This window comes from Somniosus microcephalus, unplaced genomic scaffold (assembly GCF_052327205.1).
Source record: "Somniosus microcephalus isolate GS21.2 unplaced genomic scaffold, FLI_Smic_1.0 unresolved_chr1, whole genome shotgun sequence".
Classification (NCBI taxonomy): Eukaryota; Metazoa; Chordata; class Chondrichthyes; order Squaliformes; family Somniosidae; genus Somniosus; species Somniosus microcephalus.
The window spans coordinates 127693969-127710926 of record NW_028225179.1 but is presented as its reverse complement, the minus strand read 5'-3'; the positions used below and the strand labels follow the sequence as shown (position 1 = coordinate 127710926).

The following is a 16958-nucleotide window of genomic DNA, read 5'->3' as shown; positions in this document are numbered from 1 at the left end:
CATTCGGCCCATCGTGCCTGTGCTGCCTTTTTGAAAGACCCATCAATTAGTCCCACTCCCCCGCTCTTTCCCCATAGCCCTACAAATTTTTCCTCTTCAAGCATTTATCCAATTCCCTTTTGAAACTTACTATTGAATCTGCTTCCACTGCCCTTTCAGGCAGTGCATTCCAGATCATCATAACTCGCTGAGTAAAAAAATTCTCTTCATCTCCCCTCTGGTTCTTTTGCCAATTACCTTAAATACTGGTGCCCTCTGGTTACCAACCCCCCTGCCACTGGAAACAGTTTCTCCTTATCTACTCGATCAAAACCCCTCATAATTTTGAACACCTCTATTAAATCTCCCCTTAACCTTCTCTGCTCTAAGGAGAACACTCCTAGTTTCTCTAGTATCACCACAAAACTGAAGTCCCTCATCCCTGGTACCATTCTAGTAAATCTCTGCACCCTCTCCAAGGCCTTGGCATCCTTCCTAAAGTGCTGCCCAGAATTGGACATAATACCCCAGCTGAGGCCGGACCAGTAATTTAGCATAACATAGGAGCTTAGGAACAGGAGGGGGCCATTCAGCCCCTCAAGCCCGTTCTACCATTCAATGAGATCATGGCTGATCTGTATCTTAACTCCATCCATCTGCCTTGGCTCCATATCCTTTTATACCCTTGTCTCAGATTTAAGATTAACTGAGCTAGCATCTACTGCTTTTTCAGAGTCATAACGACACAGAAGGAGGCCATTCGGCCCATCGAGTCCATGCCGGCTCTCTAGAGCAATCCATGGTGTGGAGATGCCGGAGTTGGACTGGGGTGGACAAATGTAAGAAGTCACACAACACCAGGTTATAGTCCAACAGCTTTATTTGAAATCACAAGCTTTCGGAGCGCTGCTCCTTCTTCAGGTGAAGTGGAGAAATGCATAAAGACACAGCTTATATAGTCAGAGAATCATGTCAGATGTTTACAGGTAACCTTTCCAACTGCCATTTATCACACCTCGGCAGAGAGATAATCACAGCAGTCAAAGGTGTGAATGGTGTCCAAACAGGTCAGTCAGGGAAACATTACATCAAAGAACAATGAGGTGGGGTCACAAGGGGTCAAATATTGCAGATGCTGGGGTCTGTATGAAAAACAAAAAAAGACAAAAAACATTTTTTTTGGCTGGAAATCACAGCAGGTCCGGCCGCATCTGTGTAGAGAGAACAAGCCAATGTCGACTCGAGTCTGGATGACCCTGCGTCAGGTGGGGTTACATGTAGCGTGACATGAACCCAAGATCTCGGTTGAGGCCGTCCTCATGGGTGCGGAACTTGGCCATCAGTTTCTGCTCGACGATTTTGCGTTGTCGTGTGTCTCGAAGGCCGCCTTGGAGAATGCTTACCCGAAGATCGGAGGCTGAATATCCTTGACTGCTGAAGTGTTCCCCGACTGGGAGGGAACAATCACCAGGCAGGAGTGTTCCCTCCCAGTCGGGGAACACTTCAGCAGTCAAGGACATTCAGCCTCCGATCTTCGGGTAAGCATTCTCCAAGGCGGCCTTCCAGACACATGACAACGCAAAATCGTCGAGCAGAAACTGATAGCCAAGTTCCGCACCCATGAGGACGGCCTCAACCAAGATCGTGGGTTCATGTCACGCTACATGTAACCCCACCTGACGCAGGGTCATCCAGACTCGAGTCGACATTGGCTTGTTCTCTCTACACAGATGCGGCCGGACCTGCTGTGATTTCCAGCCAAAAAAAATGTTTTTTGTCTGTTTTTTTGTTTTTCATACAGACCCCAGCATCTGCAATATTTGACCCCTTGTGACCCCACCTCATTGTTCTTTGATGCAATGTTTCCCTGACTGACCTGTTTGGACACCATTCACACCTTTGCTGTGATTATCTCTCTGCCGAGGTGTGATAAATGGCAGTTGGAAAGGTTACCTGTAAACATCTGACATGATTCTCTGACTATATAAGCTGTGTCTTTATGCATTTCTCCACTTCACCTGAAGAAGGAGCAGCGCTCCGAAAGCTTGTGATTTCAAATAAAGCTGTTGGACTATAACCTGGTGTTGTGTGACTTCTTACAATAGAGCAATCCAGTCAGTCCCATTCCCTTGTTCTATCCCCGTAGCCCTGCAAGTTTATTCCCCTCGAGTGCCTATCCAGTCTCCCCTTGAAAACATAGAGTGTCTCCGCTTGCACCACTTTCATCAGCAGCGAATTCCAGGTCATCAGGTGTAAAAAAAGTTTTCCCTCACATCCCCCCAGGATCCCCCTGGACGTGGGAGAAAGTTCCACACTTCCACCACCCTTTGCGTGAAGTGTTTCCTAACTTCTATGCTGAATGGCCTGGCTCTGATTTTAAGGTTATGTTCCCTTTTCCTAAATTCCTGCACCAGCGGAAAAATGTTTCTCCCTGTCTACCCTATCAATTCATTTCAAAATCCTAAATACCTCAATCAAATCACCCTTAAGCCTTCTATATTTCAGGGAATGCCAGCCTAGTTTACGTAACCTCTCCTCATAATCTAACCCTCGGAGCCCTGGTAACAATCTGGTGAATCTGCGCTGCACTCCTTCCAAGGCCAATATATCCTTACCAAGATGCGGTGCCCAGAACTGTACACAGTACTCCAGAGGTGGTCTACTCAGGGCTTGGTATAGCTGTAATAAAACTTCCTCCCCTTATATTCTAGCCCTCTAGATATAAAGGCCAACACTCCATTAGCCTTTTTGATTATGCTTTTGTACCTGACTACTACATTTTAGTCATCTGTGTACATGGACCTCTAAACCTCCTTGGACCTGCACTGTTCCTAGCTTTTCACCATTTAAATAGCCAGATCCATCCTTTTTTGGTCCAAAATGGATAACTTCCTTGCTTTTGTACTCTAGGCCTCTTGTTTATAAAACCAAGGATCCCCTATGCTTTTTTTTTTAATAAAACAACCTTCTCAACTTATCCTGCCACCTTCAAAGAGTTGTGTATATTAGGAGAGTCTTGTGCATTAAATAGTTGCTGGAGTGCTCCTTTAAGGACACAACATTTAAAGGAGCAGTGTTGCTGCACTGGAATATTCGGGTCGACTCCAAAACCGTAGCTCAAAATGTTCACTACCTAGAAAGCCAAAGGATGAGAGACAGCCACGTGACACTCACCTTGATTTTACAAATCTTTGCCTCTTCCTGGCTTTGACTTTGACAGGCCTGTTCCTTCTGGGACTGCAGGAAGTCTATGGCTTGTTCCAATTTTTCCTGCGGGAGAAACATTCAGCAAGCTGCGTAAGGATAGGCTCGGACGGATTATTAATATATAAAACAGAATAAGCCAGTTGGCATTTTCGTCAGAACAGCTCTGCTGAAAGGTCATCGACCTGAAAACGTTAACTCTGTTTCTCTCTCCACAGAGGCTGCCCTGACTGACCTGCTGAGTGTTCCCAGCATGGTCTGTTTTTTATTTCAGATTCCCAGCATCCGCATTGTTTTGCTTTTGTTTTGGCATTATAGAATATTGAGCTAGAGTTGTTAGGTTAAAACACACTTCAGAAAGACACAGATGTACCAGATAGGATTTTAGCACAGCAAGGGGGAAGTGCGAAATGCAAGTTCTTACTTTAGGTAGGGGCCGCACAGCACAATGCGCTCCTAGCTGACTAGTAAGCGGTAATCTTACAGCAAGGTGTTACTTGGCAGCTGGTGTGGGCAAAGCAGAAATATCACACTGGTGCCCGCCCGAGGTCGGGGCCGAGTCGAACTTAGTTTATGCAGCACCTGCCACGTAGCAAATGCCCTGGAAGGAGTGGGCAGAAGTGAGGGAAGGTGACCGACGTGGAAAGTGGGGTAAAGGCCTAGCTGAATGGCAGAACAGGCTCAAGGGGCTAAATGGCCTACTCCTGTGGCTATGTATTCATGAGGCCTTTGAAGTGGGAGAGAGATGTGACTGGGCAAAGAGATTTTGGGAAAGAATTCCAGAAGCAGGGTATGGTGGAACAGAGGAGGTAGCACGCAGCAGACCAGAGTGGGAAGAGCAAAGAGTGTATGCTAAGTTGGAGAAGATTGGAGGTTGGGTGGAGCGAGAGATTTCAGGACAAAAACCAGAGACTTTGAAGTTGACATACTGGGAAGCCGGGGCAATGGGACTTTGTAAAGGATAGGATACAGGGCACAGAGTTCTGAATGTGTTGTGGCTTGTGTAGGTTGAAGCATAAGATACCATTGAAACCATTTGTTATCTAAGGGCTTGTCCATAAGTGGAGATTGCTGCTACCAGCTTCTTCCAACCATTGCAGTCTGGGCTCTCACTTGTGCATCAGCGGCAGTAAGGCCCGCGATGTTAAGCAGCACTTTTATATGGTCGGTCCCATCTTGCTCTGGGTCTGCCTTGTGGCCTCTTCCATGCTGGTGGTGGTTTGACGGTGAACTCTCTGCCAGGGTCAGACTCGGTGCGATGCATGAGCTGCCCATACCAGAGGAGTTGGTAACGACCAAACCAACCGAGAGCGCGGCGGTTGATTCGCCAGGTCGCGTACAGTCTCATTTAAGTTTTCGTCCTGAGGCTGAGCCTTTAGTAGCGCGCAAAGCGATCCTGAAGCAAATCCATCGATTTGTCTACTCCTTACTTTGGTGCATAACCGTGCTTCTGAGCCACCTTTAAATATGGAAACCACACCTTGACGTGAAGGTGGTACGGCAATGAACATCGCCGCGGTGTGGTTGGCGTAGGGGCAAAAGTAGACAACGCTCCAGAGGTGAAAGTTAAGCACCATGGGCAACCGACAGGATGTGGGGTTTGAAGCTCAGCTCAGGGTTGAACAGGACACCGAGGCTGGGCACCTGCAGGTACCATCGGAGCAAGCAACTGAGGAGAGATGGGAGTCCGTGCCCCAGCCACGAACTTCTGGCAAGAGACAAACAGAATTGGTCTTATCTTGGTGAGCTCACGTAGTTCTGGCTCATCCAAGACTGGAAGGACCTTTCCTCTGCACCTAACCATACTTTACACTGGTGGCCAAAATTGAAAATGCCAGTTCCCCAGCACAATGTACAAAACAAAGGTTATCTACAGCGATAGCAAAATACTGCGGATGCTGGAAATCCAAAATAACAACAGAAAACGCTGGAAAAACTCAGCAGGCCAGGCAACATCCGTGGAGAGAGAAACAAAGTCAACATTTCAGGTCGAAACCCTTTGTCAGAACTGAGAAAAAAAGCAGGAAATGAAACAGATTAAAAGGCCAGTTTGGGGGCTGGGAAATGGGGGAGGGGATGAAAGAACAAAAGGGAAGGTCTGGGAGAGGTTAGGAGACATTAAGAGATATTCAAGGCGAGACGAGGTGGTAATAGGACAGGTAAAGAGACAAAGGATGGCTCTAGATGTAGTGTGAAATGCGTTGGCAGAGTGAGAGACAGCTGCCATGTGGGAGAGAAAAAAGGAAAAGGCACAAACCAAAGGTGTGGATAAAATATATAAAAATATAATAGGGGCCGAGGTTATGGTCTGAAATTGTTGAACTTGGTATGAGTCCGGAAGCTTCTGACCAGGCTGTGGGAACAGGGAACACTCCATTTAGGATGCGTTGGTCATGATCTTCCAAAACTCCCTTGACTCAGGAATTGCCCGCTTGTGTGTCAGCCAGTGGCTCAGATGGTAGCACCCTCACCTCGGAGTCAGAAGGTTGTGGGTTCAAGTCCCACTCCACGGACTTCAGCACAAAAATCTAGGCCGACACTCCCAGTGCAGTGCTGAGGGAGTGCCGCACTGTCGGAGGTGCCGTCTTTCGGATGAGACGTTAAACCGAGGCCCCGTCTGCTCTCTCAAGTGGACGCAAAAGATTCCGCGGCACTATTTCGAAGAAGAGCAGCGGAGTTATCCCCAGTGTCCTGGCCAATATTTATCCCTCAATCAACATTACTAAAACATTATCACATTGCCGTTTGTGGGACCTTGCTGTGCGCAAATTTCCTACATTACAACAGTGACTACACTTCAAAAAGTACTTAATTGGCTGTAAAGCACTTTGGGTGGTCGTGAAAGGTGCTATATAAATGCAATTCTGTCTTTCTTTTTCTTGGATTGGAAGACTGTCCAAGTCACTATTATTAAGTGTAGGAGAGATAAACAAGGAAATGATAGGCCTATTAGTCAATCGCCAGCTACTATCTGTTATTAGGGACAAATAGGAGCTGATCAGAGAGAGACAGCAGGGCTTTGTAAAGGGTAAGTCTTGTCAAAAGAACCGAGTTGAATTTTTTGAGGAGGTAACAAACGTGGTAAATAAGAGCCATCGAGGGAGATATCAGGAAGCACTTCTTCACACAAAGAGTCATGGAAATCTGGAACGCTTCCTCCCTCAAAAAGCCTTTTGAGGCTCGGGGATCAATTGAAAATGTCAAAACTGAAATTGATGGATTTCTGTTAGGCAAGAGTATTAAAGGTTACAGAACTAAAGCAGGTAGATGGACTCAAGATACAGATCAGCCATGATCCAGTTAAATGGCGGAACAAACGTGGGGGGTGATTGGCTGACTCCTGTACCTATTCGCATTCATTCTCTTCTGTACGCATAGACTGCGTCCCTGTACACCATAACCACCTCTCCCAGTCCCTTACACACCGCACGCCCCTCTCCCAGTCCTCCTGTACACCGTACCGCCCTCTCCCAGTCCCTGTACACCGTACCCGTCTCCCAGTACACCTTACCCCCTCTCCCAGTCCCTGTACACCGTACCCCCTCCCCCATTCCCCCTCTCCCAGTCCCTGTACACCGTACCCGTCTCCCAGTACACCTTACCCGCTCTCCCAGTCCCTGTACACCGTACCCCCTCCCCCATTCCCCCTCTCCCAGTCCCTGTACACCGTACCCGTCTCCCAGTCCCCCTGTACACCGTACCCACTCTCCCAGTCCCCCTGTACACCGTACCCACTCTCCCAATCCCCCTGTGCACCGTACCCACTCTCCCAGTCCCCCTGTACACCGTACCCCCTCTCCCAGTCCCCCTGTACAGCGTACCCCATCTCCCAGTACACCGTATCCCCTCTCCCAGTCCCTGTACACCAAACCCCCCTCTCCCAGTCGCTGTAAACCGTTCCGTCTCCCAGTCCCTGTACGCAGTACCCCCTCTACGCCGTACCCCCTCCCCCTCGGCGCCGTACCCCCTCCCCCTCGGCGCCGCACCCCCTCCCCCACTCCCCCTCTACGCCGTACCGCCTCTACGTCGTACCCCCACTCCCCCTCCGCGCCGCGCCCCCTCCCCCCACTCCCCCTCCGCGACGCGCCCCCTCCCCCCCCTCCGCGCCGCGCCCCCTCCCCCCACTCCCCCTCCGCGCCGCGCCCCCTCCCCCCACTCTCCCTCCGCGCCGCGCCCACTCCCACTCCGCGCCGCGCCCCCTCCCCCCACTCCCCCTCCGCGCCGCGCCCCCTCCCCCCACTCCCCCCTCCGCGCCGCGCCCCCTCCCCCCACTCCCCCTCCGCGCCGCGCCCCCACCCCCCACTCCGCGCCGCGCCGCCCCCCTCCCCCCACTCCCCCTCGGCGCCGCCCCCCTCCCCCCACTCCCCCTCCGCACCGCCCCCTCCCCCCACTCCCCCTCAGCGCCGCGCCCCCTCCCCCCCCCTCCCCCTCGGCGCCGTACCCCCTCCCCCTCGGCGCCGCACCCCCTCCCCCACTCCCCCTCTACGCCGTACCGCCTCTACGTCGTACCCCCACTCCCCCTCCGCGCCGCGCCCCCTCCCCCCACTCCCCCTCCGCGACGCGCCCCCTCCCCCCCCTCCGCGCCGCGCCCCCTCCCCCCACTCCCCCTCCGCGCCGCGCCCACTCCCCCCACTCCCCCTCCGCGCCGCGCCCACTCCCCCTCCGCGCCGCCACCCCCCCACTCCGCGCCGCGCCGCCCCCCTCCCCCCACTTCCCCTCCGCGCCGCCCCCCTCCCCCCACTCCCCCTCCGCGCCGCCCCCTCCCCCCACTCCCCCTCCGCGCCGCGCCCCCTCCCCCCACTCCCCCTCCGCGCCGCGCCCCCTCCCCCCACTCCCCCTCCCCCCACGGCGCCGCGCCCCCTCCCCCCACCCGCGCCGCGCCCCCTCCCCCCACTCCCCCTACGCGCCGCGCCCCCTCCCCCCACGCGCCCTCCGCGCCGCGCCCCCTCCCCCCACTCCCCCTCCGCGCCGCCTCCCCCCCTCCGCGCCGCGCCCCCTCCCCCCTCCCCCCTCTCCCCCTCCGCGCAGCGCCCCCTCCCCCCACGCGCCCTCCGCGCCGCGCCCCCTCCCCCCACTCCCCCTCCGCGCCGCGCCCTCTCCCCCCACTCCCCCTCCGCGCCGCGCCCCCTCCACCCACTCCCCCTCCGCGCACCCTCCCCCCACTCCCCCTCCGCGCCCCCTCCCCCCACTCCCCCTCCGCGCCCCCTCCCCCCACTCCCCCTCCGCGCCGCGCCCCCTCCCCCCACTCCGCGCCGCGCCCCCTCCCCCCACTCCGCGCCGCGCCCCCTCCCCCCACTCCGCGCCGCGCCCCCTCCCCCCCACTCCCCCACTCCGCGCCGCGCCCCCACTCCCCCTCCGCGCCGCCTCCCCCCACTCCCCCTCCGCGCCGCGCCCCCTCCCCCCACTCCCCATCCGCGCCGCGCCCCCTCCCCCCACTCCCCATCCGCGCCGCGCCCCCTCCCCCCACTCCCCATCCGCGCCGCGCCCCCTCCCCCCACTCCCCCTCCGCGCCGCGCCCCCTCCCCCCACTCCCCCTCCGCGCCGCGCCCCCTCCCCCCACTCCCCCCTCCGCGCCGCGCCCCCTCCCCCCACTCCCCCTCCGCGCCGCGCCCCCTCCCCCCACTCCCCCTCCGCGCCGCGCCCCCTCCCCCCACTCCCCCTCCGCGCCGCGCCCCCTCCCCCCACACCCCCTCCGCGCCGCGCCCCCTCCCCCAGTCCCCCTCCGCGCCGCGCCCCCTCCCCCAGTCCCCCTCCGCGTCGCGCCCCCTCCCCCAGTCCCCCTCCGCGTCGCGCCCCCTCCCCCAGTCCCCCTCCGCGCCGCGCCCCCTCCGCCAGTCCCCCTCCGCGCCGCGCCCCCTCCGCCAGTCCCCCTCCGCGCCGCGCCCCCTCCCCCAGTCCCCCTCCGCGCCGCGCCCCCTCCCCCAGTCCCCCTCCGCGCCGCGCCCCCTCCCCCAGTCCCCCTCCGCGCCGCGCCCCCTCCCCCAGTCCCCCTCCGCGCCGCGCCCCCTCCCCCAGTCCCCCTCCGCGCCGCGCCCCCTCCCCCAGTCCCCCTCCGCGCCGCGCCCCCTCCCCCAGTCCCCCTCCGCGCCGCGCCCCCTCCCCCAGTCCCCCTCCGCGCCGCGCCCCCTCCCCCAGTCCCCCTCCGCGCCGCGCCCCCTCCCCCAGTCCCCCTCCGCGCCGTACCCCCTCCCCCAGTCCCCCTCCGCGCCGTACCCCCTCCCCCAGTCCCCCTCCACGCCGTACCCAGTCCCCCTCTATGCCGTACCGCCTCCCCCAGTCCCCCTCTACGCCGTACCCAGTCCCCCTCTACGCCGTACCCCCTCCCCCAGTCCCCCTCTACGCCGTACCCGCTCCCCCTGTACGCCGTACCCCCTCTCCCAGTCCCCCTGTACGCCGTACCCCCTCTCCCAGTCCCCCTGTACGCCGTACCTCCTCTCCCAGTCCCCCTGTTCACCGTATCCCCCCCCCAGTCCCTGTACACCTTAATCCCCCCTCCCAGTCCCTGTACATTGTACCCCACTCTCCCAGTCCTCCTGTAACATAGAAACATAGAAGATTGGAGCAGGAGTACGCCATTCGGCCCCTCGAGCCTACTCCGCCATTTAATGAGATCATGGCTGATCATCCAAATTCAGTACCCGGTCCCTGCTTTCTCCCCATATCCCTTGATTCCTTTAGCCTTAAGAAATATATCTAACTCCTTCTTGAATATATTCAATGAATTGGCCTCAACTGCCTTTTGTGGTAGAGAATTCCACAGGCTCACCACTCGGTGAAGAAATTCCTCCTCATCTCTGTCCTAAATGGCCTACCCCTTATCCTTAAGACTGTGACTCTGGTTCTGGACTCCCCCGCCATCGGTAACATCCTTCCAACATCTAGTCTGACTAGTCCTGTTAGAATTTTCCAAGTTTCAACGAGATCCCCTCTCATTCTTCCAAACTCCAGCGAATATAAGCCCAATCGACCCAATCTCTCCTCATACGTCATTCCTGCCATCCCAGGCATCAGTCTGACGAATCTTCGCTGCACTCTCTTCATGGCAAGAACATCCTTCCTCAGATAAGGCGACCAAAACTGCACACAATACTCAAGGTGTGGTCTCACCAAGGCCCTGTACAACTGCAGCAAGACATCCTTGCTTCTGTACTCGAATCCTCTCGCTATGAAGGCCAACATACCATTTGCCTTCGTAACCGCCTGCTGCACCTGCATGCTTACCTTCAGCGACTGGTGCACAAGGACACCCAGGTCTCGTTGCACTTCCCCTTCTCCCAATCTATTGCCATTCAGATAATAATCTGCCTTCCTGTTTTTGCCTCCAAAGTAGATAACCTCGCATTTATCCACATTATAGTGCATCTGCCCAATCACCCAACCTATCCAAATCATACTGGAGTTTCTCTGCATCCTCCTCACAGCACACACGCCCACCCAGCTTTGTGTCGTCTGCAAACTTGGAGATATTACATCTAGTTCCCTCGTCTAGATCATTAATATATATTGTGAATAGCTGGGGTCCTAGCACCGATCCCTGCGGTACCCCACTAGTCACTGCCTGCCACTCAGAAAAAGACCCGTTTATTCCAACTCTTTGCTTCCTGTCTGCCAACCAGTTCTCTATCCAAGTCAGTACCTTACCCCCAATCCCATGTGCTTTAACTTTGCACGCTAATCTCTTATGCGGGACCTTATTGAAAGTCTTCTGAAAGTCCAAATACACCACATTCACTGGTTCTCCCTGATCTATTCTACCAGTTACATCCTCAAAAAATTCCAGTGGATTAGTCAAGCACGATTTACCTTTTGTAAATCCATGCTGACTTTGACTGATCCCGTCACTGTTTTCCAAGTGCTCTGCTATTACATCTTTTATAATGGACTCTAGCATTTTCCCCACTACCAATGTCAGGCTTACCGGTCTATAATTTCCTGTTTTCTCTCTACCACCTTTTTTAAATAGTGGGGTAACATTAGCTACCCTCCATTCCATGGGAACTGTGCCAGACTCCGAAGAATTTTGGAAGATGACCAGCAATGCATCTACTATTTCTAGGGCCACTTCCTTAAGTGCCCTATAATGTAGATTATCAGGCCCTGGAGATTTATCGGCCTTCAATCCCGTCAATTTCCCTAACACCATTTCCCTACAAATACTGATTTCCTTCAGTTCCTCCCTCTCATTATACCCTATGTTCCCCGACATCTCTGGGAGGTTATTTGTGTCCTCCTTTGTGAAGACAGAACCAAAGTATGTATTTAATTGGTCAGCCATTTCTTTGCTCCCCAAAGATGTGCGGGTTAGGTTGATTGGCTATGATAAATTGACCCTTAGTGTTAGGGGGATTAAATACGTGGGGTTACGGGGATAGGGTGGGATATGTGTTGGTGTAGGGGTTACGGGGATCAGGTGGGATATGTGTCGGTGCAGGCTCGATGGGCCGAAATGGCCTCTATCTGCATTGTGGGGTTTCTGTGATTTCTGTGATTATAAATCCCCCCCGATTCTGACTGCAAGGGACCTACGCTTGACTTCACCAATCATTTTCTCTTCACATATCTATACAAGCTTTGAGTCAGTTTTTATGTTCCCTGCAAGCTTACTCTAATACACTATTTTCCCCCTCTTAATTAATCCCTTTGTCCTCCTTTGCTGAATCCTAAACTGCTCCCAATCCTCAGGTTTGCTGCTTTTTCTGGCCAATTTATATGTCCTCTCCTTGGATCTTATGCTATCCCTACTTTCCCTCGTTAGCCAAGGTTGCACCACTGTTTTTGTTTTATTTTTATGCCAGACAGGGATGAACAAATTCGTCCTGTACACCTGAACCCCCTCACGCAGTCCCCTTGTACAACATACCCCCGTATCGCCACGCCCCCCCCCGTACACCGTACCCCCTCTTCCAGTCCCTGGACACCATACCCTCCTCTCCCTGCCCACTGTAGATCCTGACCCCTCTCCCTGCCCCCTGTATATCCCTGCTCCCCGTACTTTCGCGCCCCCTGTATATCCCTGCTCCCCGTACTTCCGCGCCCCCTGTATATCCCTGCTCCCCGTACTTTCGCGCCCCCTGTATATCCCTGGCCACTGTACTTCCGCGCCCCTCCCCTTGCCCCCCCGTACCTCCGCATCCCCCGGGCGCAGCCGCGCCCCTCCCCCCGGCCGCAGCCGCGCCCCTCCCCCCGGCCGCAGCCGCGCCCCTCCCCCCGGCCGCAGCCGCGCCCCTCCCCCCGGCCGCAGCCGCGCCCCTCCCCCCCGGCCGCAGCCGCGCCCCTCCCCCCGGCCCCTGTATATCCGCGCCCCTCGCCCTGCCCCCTGTATATCCGCGCCCCTCTCCCTGCCCCCTGTATATCCGCGCCCCTCTCCCTGCCCCCTGTATATCCGCGCCCCTCTCCCTGCCCCCTGTATATCCGCGCCCCTCGCCCTGCCCCCTGTATATCCGCGCCCCTCTCCCTGCCCCCTGTATATCCGCGCCCCTCTCCCTGCCCCCTGTATATCCGCACCCCTCTCCCTGCCCCCTGTATATCCGCACCACTCTCCCTGCCCCGTATATCCGCACCCCTCTCCCGGCCCCCTGTATATCCGCACCCCTCCCTGCCCCCTGTATATCCACACCCCTCTCCCTGCCCCCTGTATATCCGCACCCCTCTCCCTGCCCCCTGTATATCCGCACCCCTCTCCCTGCCCCCTGTATATCCGCAACCCTCTCCCTGCGCCCTGTATATCCGCACCCCTCTCCCTGCCCCGTATATCCGCAACCCTCTCCCTGCCCCCTGTATATCCGCAACCCTCTCCCTGCCCCGTATATCCGCAACCCTCTCCCTGCCCCCTGTATAATCCGCAACCCTCTCCCTGCCCCCTGTATAATCCGCATCTCTCTCCCTGCCCCCTGTATAATCCGCATCTCTCTCCCTGCCCCCTGTATAATCTACATCTCTCTCCCTGCCCCCTGTATAATCTACATCTCTCTCCCTGCCCCCTGTAAAATCTGCATCTCTCTCCCTGCCCCCTGTATAATCTGCATCTCTCTCCCTGCCCCCTGTATAATCTGCATCTCTCTCCCTGCCCCCTGTATAATCTGCATCTCTCTCCCTGCCCCCTGTATAATCTGCATCTCTCTCCCTGCCCCCTGTATAATCTGCATCTCTCTCCCTGCCCCCTGTATAATCTACATCTCTCTCCCTGCCCCCTGTATAATCTACATCTCTCTCCCTGCCCCCTGTATAATCTACATCTCTCTCCCTGCCCCCTGTATAATCTGCATCTCTCCCTGCCCCCTGTATAATCTACATCTCTCTCCCTGCCCCCTGTATAATCTGCATCTCTCTCCCTGCCCCCTGTATAATCTACGTCTCTCTCCCTGCCCCCTGTAAAATCTGCATCTCTCTCCCTGCCCCCTGTATAATCTACATCTCTCTCCCTGCCCCCTGTATAATCTGCATCTCTCTCCCTGCCCCCTGTATAATCTGCATCTCTCTCCCTGCCCCCTGTATAATCTACATCTCTCTCCCTGCCCCCTGTATAATCTGCATCTCTCTCCCTGCCCCCTGTATAATCTACATCTCTCCCTGCCCCCTGTATAATCTACATCTCTCTCCCTGCCCCCTGTATAATCTGCATCTCTCTCCCTGCCCCCTGTATAATCTACATCTCTCTCCCTGCCCCCTGTAAAATCTGCATCTCTCTCCCTGCCCCCTGTATAATCGACATCTCTCTCCCTGCCCCCTGTATAATCTACATCTCTCTCACCTTATAGAGGACAGCAGCCTCCTTGATGGGGATAAAGCTGTGGCCCCGGTGCTCGCTGACACACGAGCAGTCCAGGCAGAAGAGCTTGCGCCGCTCCTCGTGCCGCTCGCAGTAGAAGGCGGGGTGGGCCTGGCGGGGCTGCAGGTTCAGCTCCTTCACCCCCTCCACGATGTTGGCTAGCATGCGGTTGGGCTTCAGCTTCTTCTCGTGGAACTCCTCCCGGCACTCGGGGCAGGAGTAGAAGGCGTCGCCCTGCTCCCAGCTCCGGGAGATGCAGAGCCGGCAGAAGTTGTGCTCACACTCCAGTGCCACCGGCTCCTGGAAGAAATCCAGGCAGATGGAGCAGGTCACTTCATTGAAGAGTCGGCTGAGGTGCTGACCAGTAGCCATTCCCAAACCAATTTGGATAGGACGTCCGTCCAATTTTGATCCTTCTCAAATATCCGCCTTAAAAATAAGTATACGTATGGCAAAAAATGAATATACATGCTCAATATAATTGTCCTTCCCATTCACCTTCATTTCTGATTAAGTGAAACAGTTAATATACATATTACTTACATAGAAACATAGAAGATAGGAGCAGGAGTAGGCCATTCGGCCCCTCGAGCCTGCTCCGCCATTTAATGAGATCATGGCTGATCTTCCAGCCAAGGCTCAGTGGGTAGCACTCTCGTGCCCGAGTCAGAGGGTTCGAGACCCATGCCAGAGTTTGAGCACATAATCTAGGCTGGCACTCCAATCCAGCACCGAGGGAGTGCTGCATAAAAACATAAGCAATAGGAGCAGGAATAGGCCACTTGGCCCCTCGAGCCTGCTCCGCCATTCAATAAGATTAAGGCTGATCTTGGGCTCAAAGCCACTTCTCCGCCCGCTCCCCACAGCCCTTCAACTCCCTTATCTTGCAAAAATCTGTCTGTCAGAGGTGCCGTCTTTCGGATGAGACGTTAAACCAAATTCCCCGTCGGCCTTCTCAGATGGGCGCAAAAGATCCCACGGGACTATGTTGAAGAGGAGTACGGGAGCTCTACCCAGTGTCCAGGGCCAATATTTATCCCTCAACCAACATCACTGAAAACAGATTATCTGGTCATTACCTCACTGCTGTTTGTGGGACCTTGCTGTGCACAAATTGGCTGCTGCAGTTCCTACACTACAACAATGGCTACAATTTAAGTACTTCATTGTCTGTAAAGCACTTTGGAACATCTCGAGGTCGTAAAAGGCACTACATAAATGCAACTTCTTTCTTAGGCAAGCTGGCAGCATAGAAAGAGGCCATTGGGCCCATTGTGTCTTTGCTAGAGCAATCCAAATTAAATTACACTGCCCCACTCTCGCCACACAATACAAATCTAATCTCACTGCCCCATTTTCTCCCCATAGTCATGTATCTTTGTCTGCTTCAAATATTTATCCAATTTGCCCCAAGATGCAATAGTCTCTGCTTTAAGCTCGCCGTGGCAAAACATTCTGTGCTCCAACAACGCTCTATGTAAATAAATTTATGCTACCCTCTCAACAACAATTTTACATTGATGATGCTTTGTCACTGACACCCCAACAGGAGAAACAGGTTCCTCATTCACTGTCAAAACCCTACATAATTAAAAAAAAAACCTTTATTAAATCTCCTCTTGGCCTTCCCCTCTCCACTGAAAACAGTAACAATATCTCAAGTCTCCCCTCATAACTATGGCTTCCTACAAGATAGTTAACATACAAAATTTGCTAAATTATATGTACCCACATATATACAATATATATCTCATTACTTAGTTTATTGGTATATTTTGTATCAAACACACTAATTTACACACTCTATGACTAAGTTCTGATGAAAGGCCATCGACCTGATACGTTAAATCCCACAGATGCTGCCCTGACCTCATGCGGAGTGTTTCCAGCATTCTCTGCATTTATTACAGTAATAAAGTGAAATCTTTGTGACAGCTCAACATTTCTTGTTGGGGGGGGGGGGGGGCGGTGTTCTTCAAAGCAGCCTTGATTTCCCAGATTTAGCCCTCGCTTTGGGGCTGGGCCCTGGCCCACAAGATAACCTTCCTCAGCACAGCTCTGGAATCTGTGTTTCCGACAGCTGCTGTTGAAAGCGACATTTTACGCAATTTCTGCAACAAATAATTGAAAAGCCCCTCAGGCTTTCGATTTTTTCCCCCTCCCCTCGAAGCACGTTTTCCCCCCCCCACAAAGTTTGCAGTACGGGTCTGCAAATCACCAGCTTCATGCATGACCACATTTCCTGGGCACGCAGACTCTCCACACACAACTTTGCAAACAAATTAAAAGTTTATCAATTTAAAAGCAAACTTTGGAATCTCCTGGGATGTGCATTCAAATCAATGCAGCACAGCCTCTGTCTATTGCACACGCCATGTTCACAACACTTTGCAAACTACAGGGGAAAAAGTTGCTTTCACTTTCATTTCTCACTTTAACGCAATAAAAATTCACGACTTTCGTATTTGACTGGGAAGGACGGGCTGCTCCACAGCGCGAGGCTGTTTTTAAAACCAACCTTCTTTCATTCGCTGCCACAATGTTTCCCTCCTGCCCTGGCTGTGAAAGTGACGAAATCCCTCCCCCTGGGATTGTGGGCTGCACAGCCTGCAGCAGCGATTCCCGCCGTCAAGAAGGCCACGGCGCTGTAGTACCGATCCTTGCCACCAGGGGCAGCACGGCGCTGTAGTACCGATCTCCGCCACTACAGGGGCCACGGCGATGTAGTATCGATCCTTGCCACCAGGGGCACCACGGCACTGTAGTACTGGTCCTTGCCATCAGGGGCACCACGCCACTATACTACCAATCCCTGCCACCAAGGGGACGCCGTGGCGCTGTAGTGCCGACCCCTGCCACCAGGGGTGCCACAGTGCTGTAGTACCGATCCCTGCCGCCAGGGGTGCCATGGCACTGTAGTACCGATCACTGTCACCAGGGGCGGCACGACGCTGTAGTACCAATCACTGTCACCAGGGGCGCCACAGCACTGTAGTACTGATCCTTG

The 16958-nt window shown here is 54.8% G+C and overlaps 1 protein-coding gene across 1 annotated transcript in view; it reads right to left on the bottom strand.

Annotated features, from left to right (window-relative positions):
• The window catches only part of LOC147095836 (zinc-binding protein A33-like), a 30306-nt gene extending 13691 nt beyond the window's left edge, over nt 1–16615 (bottom strand). The window contains exons 1-3 of the mRNA XM_085974840.1: nt 16470–16615; nt 13934–14380; nt 3154–3249 (exon numbers count right to left, since the gene is read on the bottom strand). Coding sequence (XP_085830966.1) covers nt 3154–3249; nt 13934–14323 — 486 coding nt within the window. The 5' untranslated portion in view covers nt 14324–14380; nt 16470–16615. The remainder of the gene's footprint in view (nt 1–3153; nt 3250–13933; nt 14381–16469) is intronic.
• Nucleotides 16616–16958: the final 343 nt, after the last annotated feature.